This window comes from Perca fluviatilis, chromosome 4 (assembly GCF_010015445.1).
Source record: "Perca fluviatilis chromosome 4, GENO_Pfluv_1.0, whole genome shotgun sequence".
In the NCBI taxonomy this organism is placed as follows: Eukaryota; Metazoa; Chordata; class Actinopteri; order Perciformes; family Percidae; genus Perca; species Perca fluviatilis.
The window spans coordinates 19,925,841-19,939,572 of record NC_053115.1 but is presented as its reverse complement, the minus strand read 5'-3'; the positions used below and the strand labels follow the sequence as shown (position 1 = coordinate 19,939,572).

General features: G+C 40.4%; 1 protein-coding gene across 3 annotated transcripts in view; it reads left to right on the top strand.

Moving 5' to 3' along the window:
• The window catches only part of cacna2d2a (calcium channel, voltage-dependent, alpha 2/delta subunit 2a), a 146,577-nt gene extending 133,719 nt beyond the window's left edge, over window positions 1–12,858 (top strand). For all 3 annotated transcript variants that reach the window (XM_039797271.1, XM_039797270.1, XM_039797272.1), the window contains 19 exons: window positions 111–182; window positions 361–422; window positions 2,392–2,468; window positions 5,361–5,421; window positions 6,395–6,492; window positions 6,956–7,046; window positions 7,138–7,200; window positions 7,366–7,469; window positions 7,593–7,691; window positions 7,874–7,965; window positions 8,059–8,106; window positions 8,217–8,288; window positions 8,377–8,529; window positions 8,659–8,711; window positions 8,883–8,938; window positions 9,920–10,043; window positions 10,300–10,409; window positions 10,686–10,768; window positions 12,141–12,858. In XM_039797271.1, coding sequence (XP_039653205.1) covers window positions 111–182; window positions 361–422; window positions 2,392–2,468; window positions 5,361–5,421; window positions 6,395–6,492; window positions 6,956–7,046; window positions 7,138–7,200; window positions 7,366–7,469; window positions 7,593–7,691; window positions 7,874–7,965; window positions 8,059–8,106; window positions 8,217–8,288; window positions 8,377–8,529; window positions 8,659–8,711; window positions 8,883–8,938; window positions 9,920–10,043; window positions 10,300–10,409; window positions 10,686–10,768; window positions 12,141–12,263 — 1,641 coding nt within the window. In that variant the 3' untranslated portion in view covers window positions 12,264–12,858. The remainder of the gene's footprint in view (window positions 1–110; window positions 183–360; window positions 423–2,391; window positions 2,469–5,360; window positions 5,422–6,394; window positions 6,493–6,955; window positions 7,047–7,137; window positions 7,201–7,365; window positions 7,470–7,592; window positions 7,692–7,873; window positions 7,966–8,058; window positions 8,107–8,216; window positions 8,289–8,376; window positions 8,530–8,658; window positions 8,712–8,882; window positions 8,939–9,919; window positions 10,044–10,299; window positions 10,410–10,685; window positions 10,769–12,140) is intronic.
• The last annotated feature ends 874 nt before the right edge of the window (window positions 12,859–13,732 follow it).

Genomic DNA, 13,732 nt, shown 5'->3' with positions numbered 1-13,732 from the left:
TTTTTGTTTTTGTTTTTCCCTTGTATGTACCTGAATGCCTTCTCACGCTGCAGCATCTCTCTCTCTCTCTTCTTCCCTCTCTCTCTCTCTCTCTCTCTCTCTCTCTTCAGATCCGTCGACAGATGATTGATGGCAAATCAGGGCAAAGGAAAATCAAGACGCTCATTAAGTCAGTTGATGAGGCAAGTCATCAATATATGAGACTCAATCATGATCCAAAGTAGCGCCTTCCTGTATGCTGTTGTAATGAACCTGAATGACTCAGTATGTTTAGTATCTGTTGTCTCCCTCCAATTATGGGAAGAGAGATGTGCTGAGGATGTGACGGTGTTATGTATTTCTCTTTGTGGTTGTCAACAGAGGTACATCGACGAGGCCATGCGGACGTATACATGGACGCCTGTGGATGGTACAGATTACAGGTAGGTCTGAAATCAAACAGTCATCAACTTGAACCTACGAGTGAGGTCCAATTTTGATACTTTGGATTCATTCAGTTTGAGTCACAAGTCTCGGATTAACAGTTTACAGCTCTTACTCATCAACCAGCAGTGTTTGTTCACTGTAGCTGCCACTACGACGCACTTTGATTAGACTAAACATATCACTGAAATAAAGGCAATTTGCTCATTTGCCTTCTATATTTGCATTAAGTAATTATTCTGAATCACCCAAATTGAAGAACTGTTTTTCTCTCTCTTATAAAAACCTTCAACAGTTCTCTCTTAAGCACAAATTAATTGCATAGTTTATTCAGCTCAAGACTTGGTTGAACATTTGTTGAGGTTGCATCGTAATGCCATTTCCTCCAGGCAACGCTTTGCAAATTATAGTTTATTATATACAATAGTGCTACAAATAAATGCCCGATGTGTGTTTTTATTACATCTACTGGCAGTGTGCCTGGTCCTGGCTGAGTCCATATGAGGCTTTCTCGGACACAATTCTATTAATATTCAACTCAAAGGGAAATTTCAGTGTTTTTAACAATCCTCATGTGTTTGAACCAGACATTCACAGCTCTACTCTACTGTCATGTATCCTGCACTTTAGAGTTTATGGACTTACTTTGCTCATAAAACTGGTGACGTTGGATGTTTCTATAAATCTAAATTAGCTTTATATTATAGCTAGTCGACTGTAGCTTTGGCTCAGTCTGAACCTGATACTGTCACAGCCTGATTTTCTATCTGTTCCAATTAATCCTCTTACTGGGTTATATTTTAGTTTTGTATGGTACCACAGAAAAAGAGATGGGACATGTATTTCTATTTTTTTCTCTTTTTAATTTCTGGCTTTGGTAGAAGAGTAAATACAGTATTTATCATCATAAAGAATATGTAGGTCAAACTACGATGCTATAGTGATCATATATATTACAAAGTGAGACAGATATTTCTCTTTTATTTGATCCCCCTTGAAGTTTGACTTGACAGAAACACAATCAGCAGTGTGTCGCAAATATGAAGCATGTTTGATACTGTACAGAGTGATCTCGCTTAAAACGCAGCTGCTTTGCTTGGGAAGAGTCGGGGCTTCTCACAGCAGAGTGTCATCAAGGACGTGCCAGATGTGTATTCTGACTGTTTGATTTTGGACTCAGTTTAAAGATCCTCTGAATTGGAGACTTGAACTTCCTGGGAAACTCCATTCAGTAGTCTACTGCAATCTTCAATAGTGGCTTCATGCTGTACTAGTGGGTGTAACAAACTTCTAACAGTTCCGCCTTTCTTCCCTTTCTACTAAATGAAACTGACTTTCTCTCCATAAGTAATAGCCCATTGGATTATACAGTGCTTAAAGGTACCGTTTGTAGTGTGTAGTGTAGCTTGTTAACAAATTTATGTTTCCATTCATTGTTTCTTCTGAGGTCTAACAGAGGTGGTTAATGGTTAATTATTGTCCATCCTGACAAAACATTTGGAAAGCTTTTTTTTATTTTATTTTTATTTTATTTTTACATTTTGAAACCTGCATTGTTTAAATCCACGTTTACCAGCTAGCATTCTTCCTCTTCACAGTTTTTTATTGATGTACATTACTGCCACCTGACAAAACCTAACAAAGTGGAGGAGTATGAAACCATTGGCAGGAATGTGTTTCGCGTCACCACATTCGCATGTGTGCATCCTTGTGTGAGTGTTAGCACATACAGGCAAAACAGGGATAATATAAACATTGCTCCCTTGCACTACTAGTTGTCAAAAATTCCCCGGGGTACATTTAAGGATGATCCCTCCCTGACATCACATTAAAGTAGTAATGATACCTTTGGACTAGTTGCGTCTGTAAGTAAGCGTGCCCGGCTGTGTGGGTTTATGTGTGTTGGAGAGTTTATATGTGCATTCATAACGTGTTCCTGATTTTCTGCGTCTGCCTTGTTACCTGCAGTCTAGGGTTGGTACTGCCCACATATAGTGAGAACCACATCAAGGCCAACCTGAGTGACCAGATCCTTCAGGTGCAGTGTAAGTACCCGGTTGTACCCAGCATCCTTCACTCTCTGTCTCTCTCTCTTTCTCTCTCTCTTTCTCTCTCTCTCTCTCGCTCTCGCTCTCTCTCTCTCTCCCAAATATGACCTTATGCTCCAATTCAGTCCTTTGTCCTGGGTCTCCAACATCATCATAGGGAGTGTCCGAGCGGAGTCGCCTGCCCCACTCCCCCCTTCTCCCCCCTCTCTACGCTCTCTGATAGGCAGGATCATACCTGAGTCCCCCGACTCCTCTACTGCCCCCTGTTCCCTCCTGTCTTCATGCTGTGCTGTAAAATGGTGATGTTTTTTCTTCACACTGGCTGAAGAAAAAAATAACTGAACAGACAGAAAGGTGAAAGCTGTGGTTTTACTGTGTTACTCAGGTGAAAATAATGGTGACTTTTGTGCTATTATTTTTTTTGCCAAATGCTCTCGCCTCTTCTCCATCAAGTAATGATTCTGAAGCATCTGTGTTTAAAGTGTTTGATGTTCTGAAAAACTGTGAAAACATGCATGCTTTTCACTCCTTATGATGGGTTTTATGATTTGGGGAATTTTCCTTCTGTTTTCTGTGTGATTTCTTTATTATTATTATTTCTTTTGTTAGATTGTGTGAGATGTTTCTCAGCTTTGGAATCATTCAGTATATAAACTCCCACACGGCCCGGGATAAGGGCTCGTCTAATGTGGGAGTTTGGGTTTTTGTGGGTCTGAATGGGGACACATGTTGTCTCTCTCATTCTTTCTTTGTCCAGACCCTGTTACTCCCCTCTTTTCCTGTTTCATTTTATTTTATTGTTTGACCATGGTTACCTTTTACAATTACTGTTTTTGTCTTTAATCTTTTCTTTTTCTGGATTTCCCAGTTTCTCTTGCAATAAACTTTTGCTCTTTTTTTTATTTCTTTTTCTCTCTTGTCTTGTTTTTTTTTTTTTTTTTTTTTTTAAAAAAAAAAATTTTTTTTTTTAAAAAATTTTTAAATAAAATTTTTTTTTTTCTCCCCATTCCAATAACCCCTGTTTCTTTTCTTCCTTCCACTTCCATTCCCTCCGCTGCCTCCTTCCCACACCTCTTGTCCTTTACCTTTTCCTGCTGCCCCCCTCCTCCTACCCTCCCCTGTCCCAGCCTGCTTGCCTCTGTCCCTGCCCGTCTTGCCTTCAGGACGTCCTCTTTTTTCCTCTTTTTTCCTCCTCTTCCTCCTTTATCCTTCCTTCTCCTCTTCACCCTCTTGCTGCAGCTCAGATCCTACATCTCTCACGATGGCTCCTCCGGTCCCCCACCTCACCCTCCTCCCCACGTATCCACTGCTCAAAAGCAAATAAAAAACACCTACTGCACCCAAGGAAGACAGATATTCGTGTTCTCTGTTAAAACTTGTCTTTTGTCCTCCCTCCTAATGCTTTTCCTTCTGTGGATAGCTCCAAATGGGTTGTGTCTGCCTCCTTTCTCTCTCTCTCTCTGTCTCTCTACACTTTTTTCATTTTCTTTGACTTCTCTCTCTTCTTCATTTTCCTTCTCTATTTTTCTTTCACCTTCTTGTCTCTCTTTCTTTCTGTCTTTTTCTTACAGTGTCATTAGTTAATAAATGTCTTAACTAATTCTCACGCTAGGGCTCAGGTGTTGACTTTAATTAGATTTTTTCTAAACTCCCTCTTATTAGTGCAACAGCTCGATCAATTTTGAGCATGTTGAGCTCTACGTTCAGTAAAAAGATTTCTAATTGTTTGCTGTGATATTTTCATAATGCAGGAAGCTAAACACAGAAATCTGAAATATGAATATTGTAGTGCTACACCTTAGCTATAATAATGTACATAACAGAATATGTAAGTACTGCCATTTAGTTATTGTAGAGTAAATAGGGATCTCTGTAACGTAGCTATACTTCATTGATCTCCATATAAAAAAAACACGTATTTAATGTTTGTTAGCTGCCGCAGTATCTCATCTGTAGCTGGAGACGTCGCAGCCTGCAGACTGACCCTTCAGGGCTGAGCCCGGTCCTGCCCACCCAGGTCCTTCCATGTTGTCAGGTGTTAGGGTGCCGCTCGGCGCAGCGCCTGACTCCTTTGTCGTCCCTCTGTACTCCCTGTCTCCATCAGCTTGTCTCCCTCCCTCCTCCCCCCTCAGACTGCCAGGGGCACGGCCCAGCACTTCCTCAGTAAACCTGACCCTGGATGTGCACGGCATTGTGGGCGGAAAACTACCTGGGCACTCTATTTTAGCTCTAAAATTTCATTCCTCTGCTGTACACAGTTACAGGTCTTGACATAATGAGAAAAGAACACGTTGGATTCACCTTTAGGCTTTAATGATGGTTGATATTTTGTGCTCTGTTTTGTCTGTGATAGATGAAATGAAGTTGCCCTTCGAAATGCCCTTCACAATGCAATGCATATCCTCTGATTATGTGTCTCTCTGAGCCCTCTGCCCTGCCAGTCTGAGGGGTGACCACTTCCATCAGGACCTTCACCCACCTCCCCTGCAATAGTTGGCCATGTTGATGCCTGCCTGATCTTAAAAGCACTCATTGTGGATAATCTGTGTGAGAACTTGCTTCCCAACTCATCACGTCTTGCAAGTCAGTTCTCAGACATCCAAAATATGTTAGATTGAAACCAAATGAATCTGAAAATGTTTGTTGACAAAGTCAAAAGGAAAAAGAAGGTGTGAGTGTTTGTGAAACTAAAGAAGTCGTCCATTGAGAGTCAGGTTCTATTTTTGGCACCATCTTGGCTAACGCTAGTGTTCCCATGATACCTCACTGTTGCTATGGTAAACCCCCTTCTGCGTCCCTGCACCTCTGAAGATCAGCTGCTGTTTACCCACAACTCCCGACTTCCCTGCCCACTGCTCTTCGCCGATAATCTTCCCCTTTCTGTTGCAGATTTTGAATCACTGCTGCCAAACAGTTTTGAGTCTGAAGGACATGTATTCATTGCTCCCAGGTAGCCCTGTGTGTGAATGCTTGGTGTCGTTGATGGTCATCAGTGTTTGGTCTTGTCTTTCGATGCACTATATACTTATTTTGTGTTGTTGTTGTTTCGGCTCCATGTTCAGCCTTTTTTTATCTATTGTCTGCTTTTCTTGAACTAGTCCTTTGTGGTGTTGAGTTGCACTGTGTGGGAGTGGCTTTGTTTCATTTATTCATTTTTCATTTTGAATGGTGTGTTAACTCAGTGGTTCCCAAACTTTTTCACATCAAGGACCCCTAAACTGACACAAATTAGACCACAAATGCCCATCTCAGGTTTTATGCTTTATGATTTATGTTTTAATACAGAAAGTGAATGAAACCCATGACCAAAATAGTCACAAACTCTGTCCCAGGAACCCACTTTGAAAACCACTGTGTTAACTGAAAGTACCACATTTAAGGAAAATACAAAATCCATCATAGCCTTATAATATGAATTGTTTTTGCATTTACCCATTCTCTTTCCTGAGTTAACCTCATTACAACAAAGTATTGAAGGCACATTAAATCTTCTTTGCCTGCAGCTACTGTGGTGATGTATGTTTGTATTACACATTTACATTTAGGGGTTGTTGGTTTGGAAAAATGGATATTGGATGACAAAAGCTACAGTATGAAAAAATGACATCCTCTTTGCATGTGCTGTTTTTTTTATTTTTATCAAACCCTCATGGCCTCCAGCTGCAACCTGAATTCTGAAACACACTGATAGAAATCACTCCTTCATTGAGATGCCTGCGCTCTGCGTCACAGTCCCAACCACATTTTGTTTTGATCGACATCCATATTGGCATATTAGCATATTGGAATTTAAGCTTTAAGACACGCATGTATAGGGCATCCCCGCTTTGTGTTGAGTGTCCCGCTGTCAAGGACAGGCAGAGTGTAAATATTGCATAAACGTGCTTCTTTCTCTGAGTTAAAATGCCTCGTCTGTTCCTCAGGGAGTACTGCAATGATCTAGAACTGTCCAACAACAACACTGAGTTCCTGCTAAACTTCATTGCCCTCATGGAGAAGGTGACACCGGACTCCAAACAATGTGAGTTTCATTTCTTTTGATCCACTGATTTTAAATGAATTAATTCAAAATTTACTTTAACGCTTAAGGCTGGCAATATTATATATTTTTGTTAAACAAATACAAAGAAAATCCATTGATAAGACCAAAACCAACCATGAATTAATCCTACTACTAAGTATTGTCTGTTTAGTCAAAGTTATAGGAAAATGTATGTATGTCAACACCAAGCTTGCACAGAGACAGGGTGAGTTTTGTGGATTTACTTGGCTGGAAATTGGTGAAACTGTCAAATTTGGGGGGAAAACATTGTGTTCATATTCACTATAATCATAAGTGTTTATGTTCGGTTAAATTTTGACCAAAAATCGACTGAGCGAGTTTAAGATGTGTTCAGGAAGAGAAATCTACATCTAATGTGGATATAACTGACATTCTGTTTGTTTGCACCTTTTTCTGATCATCTCTACCTAAACGTGTTTAGGTGACAATTTGCTTCTCCATAACCTGATTCTGGACACTGGCATCATCAGGCAGCTGGTCGAGAAAGTGTGGAAGAATAAAGACTTGAATACGTGAGTATGATTAGGGACCTTCATTTTTAGATTTGACTCTGAATAAGATTTAGATTTGATTTCGGTCTCTTTTCTCCATCCTGACGTCTAGATATGGCTTTCTGGCCGTGTTTGCTGCATCAGATGGAGGTGTAACAAGAGTGTTTCCGAACAAGTAAGTGCACTCCTCATCAAGGCTGTGTGTCTGTAGAGCTGTTATGTTTCTCACTTTAGTATCTTAAAGTAGTAAGTTGTGAAGACTTTAAATGTGTCAGTATAGTGGGAGGCTTGTACATCAGAGATGTACAGCTTCAATGTCCAATGTGCTCTTAAATCTCAGAGCTGCAGAAACCTGGGAAGAAGACCCTGAGCCGTTTAATGCCAGCTATTACCGCCGCAGTCTTGACAACAAGGGCTACATCTTCCGAGCGCCTTATCGAACAGGTGAATGATTCTTCTTTCGGTCTTGGGTTTTATATATCTCACACTGAGCGTCATAATGTGTTGTGGCTTTTTTTTTCTAACTCCCCTCCTGGCTTGTTTCTTTATTTTGTTTCCCTCTTGAAGCCCGGGATGAGCTGTTGAACCCAGATAATGACACCATAGGGATCCTGGTCAGCACGGCTGTGGAGATCACAGTAGGAGGGAAGACCATCAAACCTGCAGGTGGGTTCAGCTCTGAAAGAGGAGACAACATCCTTATAATAATGGATGTTAAAGAAAATGTTTTAGAACACAGTAGAGATAATTACACGTCTGTGTTTCTTGTCACTTTGTGTGGACATGTCTGTTGGGCCTTTTATTTGCATCTGTCTTTTTGGTTGTTTCCTAACTTCTCTTTCTCTCAGTGGTCGGAGTAAAACTAGACCTTGAAGCCTGGACGGATAAGTTCAAGATTCTTGCCAGCAACCATACAGACAACCATCAAGGCTCGAATACAGTAATGAAATATACATTAAAAGTTCATTATATTTACAAGCTTAAGTCTTCGGCAGTATTTCTTAGATGTTCTTTGTTGTTTTCTCTGTGACAGTGTGGACCAAACAGAGGCTGTGAAATGGACTGCGAAGCCAACAGTGAGGTACGTATTTCTGCTTATTCTAATGAGCTTTCTGTATTCAGCTCCATCTACTGTATCATAGCACTGTACAGTTTGGGCTTCTAATGAACAGCCTATCTTTTCCTCTGCAGGATCTCCTGTGTTATTTAATAGATGATGGTGGATTCCTAATCATGTCTAATCAGAAGGATGACTGGAACAAGGTGGAGTTAATAAATAAATTTTTACACTGACCACTGTTTCTAACTAATGTTTACACTCGCATTAACCAATGGTTGTTATTCCCCACAGGTGGGCATGTTCTTCAGTGACGTTGATCCCTACTTGATGTTCGCTCTCTACAACAATTCCTTCTACAACCGCAAGCAGTCATTTGACTACCAGTCTGTGTGTGAACGGATGCCCAACAGTGAAGCCGGAGCTGCACCCAGAGGAGTGTTTGTGGTAAGAACAGCAAGAATTAAAACAGTAGACTAGATGACAATGCGTTGAATTGATGTCATACGGTGAGACTGATGGATGTCTGATTGAAATATTATTGTTACATTTGTCTCTTTTCGTATGTATCTGCAGCCCACAATTGCCGATTTTGTAAACGTGGCTTGGTGGACATCCGCAGCTGCATGGTGAGAGTCCTCAAGCTCAAATGAAGAAAAAAAACACAGCTGTAACATGCAGTACACACATACTGTACCTGATAAAAGAGATTTGATGGATACTCCTAGTACACAGTACCATATTCGCTGCAAAATACATTGCTGTAAAGTATTACTAATCCCCATTTCCTGTCTCCACAGGTCCTTGTTCCAACAGTTTATGTATGGACTGGCTTATCATAGCTGGTTCGTCACAGGTGGGTGCAAACAAGACAATCATTAAACGTTATCTTGGTGTTTTACATGTCTGCATGTAAAGTTTAAAGCTTTAGCGCGTAACTTTTTAATATTAATGAACGTCCGTTTCATTAAAGCTATTGTCAAATGAGTTACTACAAAGCTAATTAAGACTATCAGCTCCACACAACTCTCTGTATTTCTCAGTATGGCTATGCTCAGAAGATTGTGTCGACAATCGAATACCTCTCTCGGATTCCTCAGTACCGCAGGAAATTCCGCCGGATGCATGCATTATTTCCGTTTCCCTCCGCTTTAAATTCGGTGGATTAATGAGGACTATTTTTGACTGCTCCTTAGATCTCTGGAGGGTAAATTGAGACAGCTAGCTAGACTATCGCTTCGCACCGCCCATGACGATTCTGATTGGTTTAAAGAAATGCCATTTAACCAGAGCACGTTTTCCTCCCATCCCCGAATGCTATGTGGAGTACCCAGACCCTCCTTCAGCGTGCTTTGGAGGAGGGTCTGGCAAAGTGAGACTACAGGAAGATAAACAGCTACGAGCACCTCTAAAGCTCACTAATCAACACCTTGCACCTTATTTGTTTAATAAGTAGACAATCATAAAAACTGTCATTTGTGGTTTCATGGGGAAGTTATGGCAACAATCTTTTCATCTCACTCTCAGAAAGAAAAAGAATAACTGTATTTCACAACATTTTTAACTATTTCTGACCACTTAAATTGGAGTTATGAGACAAGACTTTTAAAGTGCAGCTACTAACAGTTAAATTATATATGTATTAGTATTTAAAGTGCACAGTGTTCTCGTGACATTAGTTTGTTTCCAGACTGTAAATACAAACTATGTAAAGAAATGGTTTTACAGCCAAGTGTAGACGTTCATCTTTGTAATCCCATTTTAAGAATCAGGTCTTATAAATCAAGTGAAATGACAAGTGCATCTCTTATGTCTTTGTGCTCTGGTGATGCTGCAGATGAGGTGGATGCAGAAGGAATGGACTCCAAAGAGCGGAGTTGTGTAATGATCCAGACCCAGTACTACTTAAGTAATCTCAGCAGCTCCTACAACATACTGCAAGACTGTGGCAACTGCTCCAGGTCTGTACACACACACACACACAAACGCACTGTGAAAGAGGCACAGTTAGCAAGATTCATCTTTCTGTCGGAGCTAATAAACTCTGATGATGATTAAACCGCATCAGCTTTAATGAAACGGTCACTTCATTGGCTAAATGAGCCTTACAAGACTGTCTCATGAATCTCGCTGATCCATTAGCAAATGAGACTGTGATGTAAGCAAGCAGAGGGGGGTTGTTGACTGAGTTGTCTATCGCTCTCTCTCTCTCTGCAGGCTGATTCATGCCAAGAAGATAAACAACACCAACTTGCTGTTTGTGGTGGCAGAGAAGATGCCATGCAACACCTGCGAGATAGAGAAGCTGTCCCAGGAGGAGGAGGAGTGTATCCTTTTTCACATTGTACACCAGCTGGCAGAAGAGAAGACATACTAGATTATATCTCCGTATTACCATACCTGTGGAAACGCAGATGTGTCACATTCATTTCAAGGTTATTTTTATCATGGTGGCGTGAATCATGACCAGTCATTTAACATCTGTAGGACTGCGTGAGTAATCAGGGTGTGGGTGGATGATGAAACATTACAACAACAAAAAAAGACGGACAAAAGCCGAAATTCAAAGCATTTTTAGTTTCCTTAATTGAGTCCATTTTTAGTCAAGGAGGAAAATCCATGTGAAGAACTGAATGTGGCACGCTATCGAAAAGGACCCTCCACCTGCTATGACAACAACATCTCTGTAAGATATTTCAGCACATTTATTCAAATAAAAATAAACTGTGAGTTGGTAAAAATGTAAATGTAGGGAGCATAATGTTCATGGAATAGACTCTGATAAAAGTCACAAACTAATCTAAGAATCATGAAAAGGACATTAGTGCATACAGGTAATGGTAGTGGGTAATATTCACAGTTTATTGACTTTCAGCAGAATCATATTGTGACGATGAGATCTTATAATTTTATTGTTTTATTTCTCCTGTCCAAAATAATGATTCTGAGCAACAGTGAGACACAGTTCATTACTTTGAAAATCAGATTATTTTGTATGTGATTTTGCAAACATTAGCTATATTGTGGCTGATATATAGCATTATCACTCAGCCCTACATACAGTACAGGCACACAGTTTTTAGTTTACCTTCAAGTTGACAACTGTAGTTCTTTATCTTTAAGGGAATAGTAAGACATTTTGGGAAATGCACTTATTCGCTTTCTTGTCGAGAGTTAGACGTAAAGTCTGATACCACTCTGGAGGCTTGTTATCACAGTGAGATTGCTAGGCAACCAGCTGAGACTCCAGGAAGTAATTGGTCCCAGGCTGTGTCTGAAATCACTCCCTATTTACTATACAGTACACTACATTTACTGTACACCATTTTATTTCAGAGTCCGAATTCTGAGTGTGTTCTGAAGTTGATCCACTCTGTAGTGCCTCCACTAATTCTACAATGGAACAAAAAAAGTAGAGTGTGAATGTGCGCTTGATTGATGCTGAAATTACAATTGAGCGTCAGTGATTACGCAAAATGATGATGATAAGCAAGTGTCTTAAATCTCAATTTAATGCACACTGTTGAGTGTCTATTATATAGAGAGTAGTGAATGAGTGAACAAGGGAGCAATTTCGGACACAGACATAGTCGAGCTCATGACGATGCTGCTACTTGACGTTTTTTTTTAAACAATTAAGATATAACACATTTAATTAGTGAGCTTTAAGTTCACTGGTAAGCAGATTTAACATGAATATGGCAGCAATCTTATCATTAAACTTTTTTGTCTCACAAAATATCAAACTATTCCTTTAACAATCCCAAACTTAAAGTTAAACTGAAAATTGTGCGAGAGAGAAAGTCCACCTTCCTCTTAGCAGTTTCTTACTAAACAAAAAGGTTTTGCATGTGGACAGATAGAGTGAAACATAAAAGTTGAATACATAGTTAGTTAGGGAGTGGGTTCTTCCTTACTCACTGTATACGTTAGTTGATATGTTTGATAAGTAAGAAAGTAAGTCATACATACCTTTTTTTTTTCCATTAGCATGCAGTATTAAAACACACATCTGATGCACTAGATGTGTACTTACAGCTTCAGTTTTCCCTCTGCAGGAGAACACATCAGACTGTGGACGGGGCCACTCCTTCCGTCCGTCCCTCTACACCTTACTGCTCATTCAGCTGCTTCTGCTTTATCCGGCCATTAGCCCCCACTTTCACTCTCTACTACATTAATTACATTTTCCCTCCACTTGTCCTCCTTTTAGCCCTCCCGAGCTTCTTTCCCAACCCAAATGCCTCCGACCCCACCTCCATGCCCCTATGCCCTCCCCCCGATATAGTTATAGGTAATAATGGGACTTCCCTTCACGGCAAGTTGGAAGTCCTGAGTGTCGCGCTACCCAGCTCGCTTCAGTTTGTGTCGCTTAGTGACAACTGCCGGACGTTCGTGTCCTCAGCCAGTTAGCCTTCATCTGAAGGAGGAGTGGGTGGTGCTGAACCACCTGTATCATAAGAGGCAATGTCAGAAAAGAGAAAACAACCCCTCCCCTCCCCCCCATTGACTACCCCACCACCTCTACCATCCAGAGAAAGGAGGGAAAGAGGACAGGCCGATGTCCTTGTTACAGACCTCCCACCTCATACAGACTGGAGAGTTGAAGTTGTCTGTCCGCCTTCACCTCTGTCCGTTAGACAGACGGTGGGACTTCTCCTTCTTCTTCTCTCCTCCATCTCAGAGTCTCACCGCTCTGTCATTCGCCTCTCATAAGAGGCTGTGGGCCATTCAGCCAGTTATAGCCACCATAAAAGAAAACAACAGGAAAAAAAATTCAAGAAAAAAAAAAAAAAAAAAAACAGGAAAAAGGAAAGTTTTCCAAAAAAAAAATATTTAAGTTTTAATTTTAAAAGGAAAGTGTTAAAGTATTTTTAAAATATTAAATTGTTTAAAAAGACATTAATTCATTTATGCACTATATCTACTTGCCAAAATGAGATAGACTTTCATGTGGTCTTATTTTTTATAGCCAAAACACGAGGAGGAAATGACTTCTGATTTAGATTTGGAATAAACCATGAGAAGAAGAGGAGACACTCGGAAATTGAATGCTGATTCATTTGTGTAACGCCTAATTACAGATTAACGCTTTTAAAAAACGTCCACTGGGGATTATTGTAATTACATGATGGTAATCGCATTTATTGAAGTACTTTCCTCACATTTACTATTTAAGGGTAGTGCTATCTGGCTTACACACTAGTGACAGCTGTAAAATGTGAATCAGTATTCGGTCACTGCAGATTCAGAGCATCGTTGATGTTGTGTGTTATTCTCCTTTATGATCAATCGACCATTCTGACCTCTGGTTTTGGACAGATGTAAAAAAAAAAAAAATCCCTGTGCTCTGATGAGAAAGCTCACCTCTGCCAATCCTCATGAGGCTTCTCCAGTAGCCTCTACTAACACTCCTAATCACGAATTGTATGTGTGCTTTACTTCTGCTCACACAACAAACACACCGAGATCTCTGCCTCATGACCGTCTCATAGTTGTTCCGGGTGGGTTTTTCTTCTTCTTTTTTTAGGCTTGTAATACCTTTGACTGATGCTGTTTAAACTTTAAAACCATTCGCTGCTGGGGGCTAGGGGCTTATCAACATTTCCAACAAAAGTGCAGAAGAGGCAACTAAATATGGTGATTACGT